The 10,853-nt window shown below is 33.5% G+C and overlaps 2 protein-coding genes across 2 annotated transcripts; both read left to right on the forward strand.

Moving 5' to 3' along the window:
- The first annotated feature begins 442 nt into the window (after positions 1 to 442).
- LOC106777511 (pectinesterase) lies at positions 443 to 2,409 on the forward strand. Its single transcript, XM_014665086.2, has 2 exons — positions 443 to 1,426; positions 1,571 to 2,409. The coding sequence occupies exons 1-2, from the start codon at positions 469 to 471 to the stop codon at positions 2,266 to 2,268; spliced, it is 1,656 nt and encodes a 551-aa protein (XP_014520572.1). The 5' UTR covers positions 443 to 468; the 3' UTR covers positions 2,269 to 2,409.
- A 5,375-nt stretch (positions 2,410 to 7,784) lies between these two features.
- LOC106776946 (pectinesterase) lies at positions 7,785 to 9,719 on the forward strand. The gene is made up of 2 exons (XM_014664428.2): positions 7,785 to 8,765; positions 8,906 to 9,719. Exons 1-2 carry the CDS (start codon positions 7,802 to 7,804, stop codon positions 9,601 to 9,603), a joined length of 1,662 nt encoding a protein of 553 aa, XP_014519914.1. The 5' UTR covers positions 7,785 to 7,801; the 3' UTR covers positions 9,604 to 9,719.
- Positions 9,720 to 10,853: the final 1,134 nt, after the last annotated feature.

The raw sequence follows: 10,853 nt of genomic DNA on the forward strand, positions 1-10,853 counted from the left end.
AAAAAGTCTCTTTAACAACTCTTTTTTTACAACTTTTTGACAACATATACGTGGCAGTCTATCATTGGTCCATTTCAAATATTTTTTTAAAGATAAATTTAAATATATCAATAAAATGATGACACGTGTGTCTTGTTGTCAAAAAATTTGTTAAAAAATAGTTGTCAAAGTATCATTGTCCATCATTAAATTAATGGAAAGCATTAATCAAATAATTTCAATCCTTGGATGCCTCGTGGAATCCAGTGTGAGTAGAAAGATGACGCCACCGACAAAAACCTTGAAAAATTATGCCTAGTTATTACTTAAGAGAAAAAAATTACATGATTTATAATTTTATTGGTAAAAAGTAAACTTTTCTGCAAAAACTCTTTTTATTTTTTATTATTGAATATATCCTCGTGCAAGAAATTTAGGACTATATAAAGGAGAAGGTGGCAAACTAAAGGATCAGGAAGAGGCAGTGACATGGCTACCCAACAATCTCTGTTAGAGAAGCCTAAAAAGCCCGTTTCCAAAACTATCTGCTTACTCCTTTCTGTAATTGCAGTTCTCAGTTCATCAGCTTTTGTTGCTTCTTATATCTTCAAACCATCCTCAGTCTTCAACGATTCCTCCCTTAACCATGTCTGTGATCACGCACTTGATACTACATCCTGCTTAGCACATATCTCTGAACTAACCCAAACTCACAGGTTCAACACAGCAAAACCCCACAAATTCGATTTGCTCAAATCGTTCCTGATAAAACACACCTCAGATATTGAGAAAGCCATGGGCGAAACCAATGCTATCAGACTCAGGGTCAACAATCCGAGAGAGGAAGCAGCTTTGAAGGATTGTGTGGATCTGATGGAGTTGTCCTTGGACAGAGTTTGGAACTCCATGTTAGCACTGACAAAACAAACCACTGAGTCGCATCAAGATGCACACACGTGGCTAAGTAGCGTGCTAACTAATCATGCAACTTGCTTGGACGGATTAGAGGGTGCGGCTCGCAGTGTTATGGAGGATGAACTTGAGGACTTGAAATCTAGGTCAAGAACCGCTCTGGCCATTCTTGTTGAGACGGTTTTGCCACCGAAGATAATTGACGAACCCCTTAATGGGGACTTTCCCTCATGGGTTAGCAGCAGGGATCGGAGGCTGTTGGAGAGTGGGGTTGGGGACGTCAAGGCTAATGTCGTGGTGGCTCAGGATGGGAGTGGAAAGTTTAAGACTGTCACTGAGGCTGTTGCATCAGCACCGGACAATGGCAAGACAAGGTACGTTATTTATGTGAAAAAGGGAACATATAAAGAACATGTTGAAATTGGTAAGAAGAAGAAAAACATCATGCTCGTCGGTGACGGTATGGATGCAACTATAATCACCGGAAGCTTGAATTTCATCGACGGAACTACAACCTTTAACAGTGCCACCGTTGGTATGTGTCTTCCCCATATATTTCCAGTTTCTCTGTTATGTTTGACCTAATTATCCTGAATAAGTGAAGGTTGATTGAATGTATAGGACAAGACACAAATGAATTTTCGAACACTAACCACGTAGAGTTATACGGGTTTTGCAGCTGCTGTGGGTGATGGATTTATAGGTCAAGACATATGGTTTCAGAACACAGCGGGAGCGGCGAAACACCAAGCTGTGGCTCTTCGCGTTGGCGCCGACCAATCTGTGATAAACCGTTGTCGCATAGATGCCTTTCAGGACACTCTCTACGCACACTCCAACAGGCAGTTTTACAGAGACTCTGTCATCACTGGCACTATTGACTTCATTTTTGGAAATGCTGCTGTTGTTTTCCAAAAGTGCAACCTGGTGGCCCGAAAGCCGATGAGTAACCAAAAGAATATGGTGACGGCTCAAGGAAGAGAAGATCCAAATCAAAATACAGGAACTTCAATTCAACAATGTAACCTAACACCGAGTTCAGATCTTAAGGCTGTTGTGGGTTCCATCAAAACTTATCTGGGTCGACCTTGGAAGAAGTATTCCAGGACTGTTATCATGCAGTCGTCGATAGACAGCCATATTGACCCAACAGGATGGGCAGAATGGGATGCCCAGAGTAAGGACTTTTTGCAAACGTTGTATTATGGAGAGTACATGAACAGTGGAGCAGGTGCTGGAACTAGCAAGAGAGTGAATTGGCCTGGTTACCATATCATCACAAGCGCAGCAGAAGCCAGCAAGTTCACAGTAACACAACTCATCCAAGGAAATGTTTGGTTGAAGAACACTGGTGTCAACTTCATTGAAGGTCTCTAAATGCTTCTATTGTGCTTTTCATTTCAGAGGAAATTAAGTAAAGGAAAACATGCTTACCATGGTTTTCTCAACTGCTGCTCACACTGTGTTTGAAAATGAAATATTAAATAATTCCCATCAGACCAACTTTCATTTGTTTCACTAAGGCTATACCTACCTTCATTTTACATAATTTTTATAATAAAAAGTTAAAAAGTAATATATTAAAAAGGTAAACGCAAAACATTCATCCTTTAAATGAATTTATTAAATGCACAGAGTAATTAAGAAACATTTTATTTCTTATGATATCATTGAGGAGAGACACTGGATCATAATCATGATATACACTATCAACTTTTTAGTCTTTTGGTGCTTATAAATATATTTTTAGACTATTTCACGAGTTTTTCTTTTTTTCTAGTCTTTGTTTATTTATTTGTGTTTGACTTTTGTGTGCTTCTTCTTTTTTCTACAGTCTCACACTCTAAGATTCTTGTTGTACTATTACAGTTTCCGATCTGATTCCAAAACATACACAAAAATAAAATTACGACAATGATATTTTGACAACACTTTTTGACACAATAAAGAAAGAAAAGAGATATGAATGAAATGATTTCTTTTTTCTTTGGAAAATGTTACTTTAACAACGTCATTTGACAACAATTTTGACAACCACAGGTGGCGTGCTCTGATTGGTTCTTTTAATTGAATTTTTTAAAATGAAAAATCCTTAAGAGAAGGGCATTTGTGGAAAAGTATTTGCTGGAAATGAATTGTATTGGCGTCACTGCTACGCTCTCTCCACGACAACACTTATCTCTCTCCAGGAAACCAAACTCTCCCTCCAGCATTCTGAAATGTTTGCACGCCATCGAAATCGCGTTCGTGCATATCCATCCACCATTGAAGTATTGAAGTTGCATATTGAATGCTAGCATTGTCAGCTGTTGTCGGAAGGAGAGGTTTTTTTGGATCTTATTTCATCGTTGAAGACATTAATCGAAAGGTTTCGTTATTTTCCCCTTTCGAATGCTCTCACGTCCGTCCGCCATTGAAGTGTTGGGAGGAAGTGTGGAAAGGGGGCTAGCATTGACTTGATGTATTTAAAACTTTGTCAATATTGTACAGAGTTATATGAAATGAGTACAAAGTTGGTAGCCTATTGTTTGAACCAAGGCAAGGTGTGGGGAATTGTGAGAAATGTGCCTTAGGAGACTGTGTAATCGCTTACAGATAACTGTAATCGCTTACCAGAGAAAATATTAAGTTTTGTACCGAAAGTTGGTGGCTGCTCCCTGGGTTTTTTGGAGTTGCTCACAAGTGGGTGGTTCGTGATAAGTTTGGTAGAACTAAGTGTTGCAAGTGCTCACAAGTAGGCTTTTTTGTTTGAACCAAGGCGAGGTGTGGGGAATTATGAGAAATGTGCCTTAGGAGACTTTGTAATCGCTTACAGGATAGTTGTAATCGCTTACCAGAGAAAATATTAAGTTTTGTACCGAAAGTTGGTGGCTGCTCCCTGGGTTTTTTGGCGTTGCTCACAAGTGGGTGGTTCGTGATAAGTTGGGTAGAACTAAGTGTTCACAAGTAGGCTTTTTTGTTTGAACCAAGGCGAGGCGTGGTGCTCACCCTGTAAGCGATTACAATAGCACCAGGCCAGTGCCATTGCTGCAGGAACTTACATTCCAACCCACACAAACCTCTACTTCGTCTTCCCCACAAACATAGGGGTCACTTAACTTAGATAATGAATCAAAATTAAATAACACATGGAATCAACCGTACAATAAAATATCCTTTCCAACAATAACTATCTCTGTTCACAATCATATTAAGTGGTCCAAATACAAATATACATACTTAATAAATCTACCAAATACTACACTATTACAAAAATTACATAACTCTCAACCAAGTTTTGGAATGTATCCGGTGTATGGAGTTCTACAAGCTTTGCTCTTGAAACGCCGTCGACGAAATACACCCCCAACGACGACAGAGGCGAAACCTAGCTCGGAAGACCGAAACCCAACGAAATCCTTCAACCTCCCCTCACATTGCTCACCATTTCAAAGCCTTCAGTAAATGGACACAGAAGGAACAACTTCAAAGGAACACGAAAACATTAAATGGATACAGAGAGAGCTTCGGAGAGAAACGAAAATCTATAATGGAGCAAAAAGAGAGAGAGTGGTTAAAGAGAGTGTTTCGAAGAAGAAATACTGATTCAAACCACTGAGGGTGTTTTTGGAACAACACAAAATCTCCTTTTTCAAATCATTATTTTAATTAAAAGAAAAAATTAAATCACCCAATAGATTGCTGACACGTGGCATTGTCAAATTGTTGTCAAAATTTGGTTAACATATCGGGATCTTTTTTTTTTTTACATTTTTTTGGTTAATTTTTTATTAGTTATGCTTATATTATATCCCTGAGTGTGTTTGGAAGTGTATTTTGAATTACTCAATAAGATGTTTTGAAATGTTCAATTCAAAATATATTTCTGGATTCAATAATATATATCATATTCCAAAACCTATTACCTATATACCTCATCTCTACCATAGAAGTTGTGGGACTACGTTAAACCAAAAAGGTAACATGTAGATTAACTTCTTATATTTTATTATAAATTTAGAAGGACAATATGGTAAAATGTTTAATTTAGGAAAAGTGCAGAGAAAAAAAATAAGAAAAAGATTCCTTACTATAGGCTAAAAACAAAACTTTTACTTTTGCACCCATTGTTTTTCTTCTCCCACTTACAATACAGAAAATGTTTTCTCTGTTCCTTTTTTTTTTTTTACTAAGATGACATTATGTACACCTTTATTACACATATAAATTTTTAAAAAGGTGAGAATTTTATCCCCCGAATAACCGAATTTTGACTTTGTTTTCGTTATCTCATATTAAAATGTTAGAATTTTGTTTATGAGGTTCTGAACTAAATTTTTAGATTTTTAGATTTTTTATTATCCATAATTGATATAATTTTTAGTTATATAATTCAAATAAAATACTTAAAATTATCAATTATTACATTAATTTTTATATTTTATTTTTTACTATTAAATTGATTTGAAAAATTAAATCATTTATTAGAAATAAAAGTTTAATTACTTATTATAGATAATATATGATGACTCTATTTACACAAATTTATTTATTTATTCATTTAATCTATTTGAAACTTAACATATTATATTATATCTAATTATTATAAAAAATTTAATAATAACTTAAATTAATATATACAAAATATTTTAATAATTTATTATTATTTATTATTATTATTCTAATTGAAAACCTAACATATAAAATTAATCAGTTCTATAAAATTATATTATCAAACATTAAATATAAATAAAAATATACAGTACATTGTTTGATAGAAATACTAGTTAAATCTACATAAGAATAAAAGTGTGTATCAGAAAATAAAAACTTACAATATTATCCTATATTTAACAAATTTCAATGATATTAAGTGTGACATTAATATTGGAGCGATTGAGAAAAACTGAGAGAGAAATCTAAATGAGTCATGTAATTTGGAGCTTGCTGTTTCCAGGAGATACTGCGCTGCTCTGGTTAATTAGTTTCCTTACTTTTCTTATGTATCAAAGTAGATGATACATTTTTACATTTATCTTATATAAAGTATAAAGATAAAAATATTATAAAAATATAATTTTTTATATTTAAAAAAAAATAATATCAACTTAAAAATCTTTAATATGTAAAATAATCATTTTTCATTATGAAATGGTTGTTGTGATGGTGACATAGTGGTAAGCTAACAGTTTTTCTTGTCACTGTCATTAACAGTTTTTCTAGTCACTGTCATCTCCTGTTTAAGGTTGTTTTGTCTTGTGTCATTTTCACCTATGTTGAAATATTAGGCTTCCTTTATTTCTTTGTTTTTCAAAATCATGATTTTGGGTTTGGCTCAATTGTAAATAGCCCAAAGCTTGGAATGATCAAGATCTCTTTTAATCCAAAATCGATCTTTAAATTTAAGATTATATATTCAAGATTTTAGTTTTTGTTTACTGTATCATTAGAGATGAATTCATAAATTATAAGTTGTAACTTTTTAAATTCTGTTTATGTAATCTATAGAGAATATTGATAAAAAAAATAATTGCATTATCTTCACGTCTTCATGTAAAATATTTAAAGATTCAATTAAATAAAAAAAATAAACATTAAATTATTAATTAAATTTATTCTACTCATATATGATCACATTAATGCATAATAAAATCCAATTAAACCAAAAATAAATTGATATTAAAATTAATCTAAATCTAAAATATAAGAATCAAAATAATAATTAAAACTATTTAAATAATAATGAAAATTATAAAGTTATGGCCAAAGTCGGTGCGATGAGTGATAACCTAAGGTGCAACTCTAATATGACCCATGCAAATAATGGAAAACGAAATTCATACACGTGACCGCACTTAGGATAATTTTCCTACAAACATAATTATGTATAATTTTCCTAGTAACATAATTATGTAAGGGAAAACTACAGACTGCACATGCAATTGTTGGGCAGCTTATAACAAATTAATATAAATATATTTAAATAAAATAATATTATTGAAAGTACCAAAAGCTTTAAAAAGTTTTTAAGAGACATACTCTTCAATGAATTATACAGAAAATAAGATTAAAATGTGCATATTATGGTGTTTTAGTAATTTTATTTTAAATTTGTTACATTCATTTCATATTATTTTTTATTATATCCTTTTTTAAAATACAGTTTTTATTTTATTTTAATGTACAATATCAGATAAATCTGAATATATATTACCTAAAAAGATGTGTAATGCATAAAAAAAAAAAAAAGTGTCAATATTGCATAGATAAATAACAAAGCGCGTGTGGTTTAGTGTTACAACGTGAAAGGGGGAGAGAGATTTACAGGGACAAAACATCTTGTCAAATGCAATAAAAACGTGTCATAGTATTATTCTTTTTTGGGAATGATATTTTCACACTCCAATAATTATGCATCTATTACTTCATTCCTTTTCTTTTTCTTATAAAGTATACAAATTAACTTTCTCTTTAACAATCACATTACTCTCAATATCATTGCTTTGATATTGATAGACCTATTCTTAGAGGTAAAAGAGGTAAATTATGAAAAAAGAAAAAGTAAGAGAAATTAGCGAATATATTATATAGACTTATGGAGTCTTAAAATGTCATTACTCTTTCTTTCGATCTTAAACTTGGATTACTTTAATTTATTCTAAGTTAACTTCAAATAATTTATACTTAATGTACACTGTAATTTAACTTAATCAAAATGAAATCTTTATCAAATATAATAATATATAATATAATTTCAAGTTACAAAGTAAAACAAACACAATAAAAATATTATTATTTTAAATTGTGAAATATTAAAAAAATTACAGCATCAATTTATAAGCACTTATATTTTATCTGACAAAGTCATTTGGCCTATATATACAAGGGCAATGATGCATAGCCAAAACAAGCCAGTGGTATCCTTAGAAGTATGGCTATCCAACAATCTCTGCTAGACAAGCCTAGAAATTCTATTTCCAAAACAATCTGTTTAGTCTTTTCTGTAGCTGCTGTCATATGTTCATCAGCCTTTGTTGGTTCCTATCTCATCAAATCCAGTTCCTTCCTTAACCAGTCCCCTCTTCAACATCTCTGTCGCCATGCACTTGATAATCCATCATGCTTAGCACATGTCTCGGAAGTGCTTCAAGATCCCATCTTGACCACCACAAAAGACTACAACTTGAATTTGTTCCACTCTTTCTTAATGAAATCCACCTCTCACATTCAGAGAGTTATGAACACAGTCAGTTCCATCAAACTTAGGATTAACAATCCCCGAGAGGAAGCAGCTTTGAACGACTGTGTGGAGCTGATGGACTTATCCATCAACAGAGTTTGGGACTCGATCGTGACTCTAACGAAAGAAACCGATGAGTCACAGCAAGATGCACACACATGGCTAAGTAGCGTGCTCACTAACCATGCAACTTGTTTGGATGGGTTAGAGGGGACAGCTCGAGCCCTTATGAAGGATGAACTCGAGGACTTGAAATCCAGAGCGAAAACCACTCTGGCCATGTTCGTTGCTGTTGTACCTCAGAGGGTTGAACCAATCATGGATGAACCACTGAACGGGGAGTTTCCCTCATGGTTGAGCAGCAAGGATAGGAAGCTTTTGGAGTCCAGTGCTTTGAAGATCAATGCGAACGTTGTGGTGGCCAAGGATGGGAGTGGCAAGTTTAAGAGTGTAGCTCAGGCTGTGGCATCTGCACCTGATAACGGGAAGACAAGGTATGTTATTTACGTGAAAAAAGGAACATATAAAGAGAATGTTGAAATCAGTAGTAAGAAGACGAACGTGATGCTGGTTGGAGATGGTAAGGATGTAACTATAATTACTGGGAGCTTGAATTATATTGACGGAACCACCACGTTTAAGTCCGCCACTGTAGGTATGAATCTTTCCCAATTTATTCTACTCAATGGAATATTTATATATATGCATTAAACTATTATTTTCCAAGGCTTTAAAAAAGAAACCATTGGTTGTGACTTGTAAAAATTGAAACTAAGTAGTAGCATGGGTTTGCAGCTGCTGTGGGGGATGGATTTATAGGTCAAGACATATGGTTCCAGAACACTGCAGGTCCACAGAAGCACCAAGCAGTGGCTCTTCGAGTAGGTGCGGATCGATCCGTCATAAACCGATGCCGCATTGATGCCTTCCAAGACACTCTGTATGCCCACTCTAACAGGCAGTTTTACAGAGACTCCTATATCACTGGCACCATTGATTTCATATTTGGAAATGCAGCGGTTGTGTTTCAAAAGTGCAACATTGCGGCCCGAAAGCCCATGAGTAACCAGAAGAACATGGTGACGGCCCAGGGACGAGAAGATCCAAACCAGAACACAGGAACTTCGATTCAACAATGTAATATAATACCAAGTTCGGATCTGAAGCCTGTGGTAGGGTCCATCAAGACTTTCCTAGGGCGGCCATGGAAGAAGTACTCGAGAACCGTTGTGATGCAGTCCACAATAGAGAGCCATGTTGACCCAACAGGATGGGCAGAGTGGGATGCCCAGAGTAAGGACTTTTTGAACACGTTGTATTATGGAGAGTACATGAACAAAGGAGCTGGTGCTGGTACCGGCAAGAGGGTGAAGTGGCCTGGTTACCATGTCATCAAAAGTGCAGCAGAAGCCAGCAAGTTCACGGTAACACAGCTTATTCAAGGAAATGTTTGGCTGAAGAACACCGGGGTCAACTACATCGAAGGCCTCTAAAATGAAGTCTTTTTAGCATGTGCGACCCATCTGGGGTTGTACGAAGTTTCGGTGAATGTACGATGTGATGTTTCATCTAAAATAATGTTCTGTCTCTGGGACTTCCATTGTGCTTCCTTGTTTGCTGTTCATGTTTCTCCCCTTATGGATATCTTTATCCAAAAATCAAACATCTTAAAAAGAAAAAAAAAAATGATTGAGAAATTCTTACCACACAAATGACAGTCTCTTTCTCTGTAAACATAATGGTTGAAGGTAAAACAATCTAGAACACGAAAAAATCACTAATAAATAAAAATATTAAATTGTAAATATTTCAATAACTGTTAGAACAACTTATTGACGCAGTGACATAAATAATTGGTGTTTTTTCTTTCTTCATTTGATTTGTATTCTTACATTTGTTGTTGAGTTTGTGTTTTTCGTTAAGAATAATCAAGCTTATCGACGACATTATACATCACTCATAGCTGTAAAGCTCATCCACAACAGCAACACAAATTATTTTCTCTTCTTCGACTTTCTTTCTTTTCCTACTACAAGACTCCACAATGTGTCACTCACGTGAGCTTGATTAGACTTTCTGGTTATCCTAATTTTTGTGTATTTGGATTTTTTATTGTCCTCAATTTTACAAATTGTGATTTTTTATTAGATTAAGATTTTTACAAATATGAATTTTGTAGTGCAAACTAGGTTATCAATCCAGAGATAAAAATAATGAATAAAAAAAAGGAAGAAAAGAGTCACAATATTGAAAAATAAAAAAAGGAAATTATAAGTCAATTTTTTTTTTATCTCGCCTAAACACTTCGGTTGTTGAATAAAAAGATAATATCCAAATAACCAATATTAAATTCCTTCCATGCACTACTACTATACTCTTATAACTTTATTATTTTAGTTACTACTTTTAATACAGTATATTTGATTGTTAATCTTAACACACATTAAATCTTTTATCAAACTTTAAGTAAATTAAACATATTTTCTTCTAAACATATAGTATTCTTGCTAATTAGTATAAAAATTAAGATATAATAGTATAATGGTGAAATAAATAGTGTAATATAGAAATATTAAAAATAAAAATGTTATAAATAGTATAATGATTAAAATAAATATGGTATATAAAAATATTTAAAATACATTTATTATCAATATGTTACAATAAAAGGGTAAGAATAAGAAAATGTAATTAAAAGGTAAAAATAATAAGAGAAAGCACAAAAATAAAATTCAATCAATTC

The sequence above is a fragment of the Vigna radiata genome, chromosome 11, assembly GCF_000741045.1.
Source record: "Vigna radiata var. radiata cultivar VC1973A chromosome 11, Vradiata_ver6, whole genome shotgun sequence".
Taxonomy (NCBI): domain Eukaryota; kingdom Viridiplantae; phylum Streptophyta; class Magnoliopsida; order Fabales; family Fabaceae; genus Vigna; species Vigna radiata.

Coding starts and splice junctions, on each gene's coding strand:
- LOC106777511 (XM_014665086.2), top strand. CDS start 469: ATGGCTACCCAACAATCTCTGTTAGAGAAGCCTAAAAAGCCCGTTTCC. Junction 1,427..1,570: donor CTTTAACAGTGCCACCGTTG/GTATGTGTCTTC, acceptor CGGGTTTTGCAG/CTGCTGTGGGTGATGGATTT.
- LOC106776946 (XM_014664428.2), top strand. CDS start 7,802: ATGGCTATCCAACAATCTCTGCTAGACAAGCCTAGAAATTCTATTTCC. Junction 8,766..8,905: donor GTTTAAGTCCGCCACTGTAG/GTATGAATCTTT, acceptor ATGGGTTTGCAG/CTGCTGTGGGGGATGGATTT.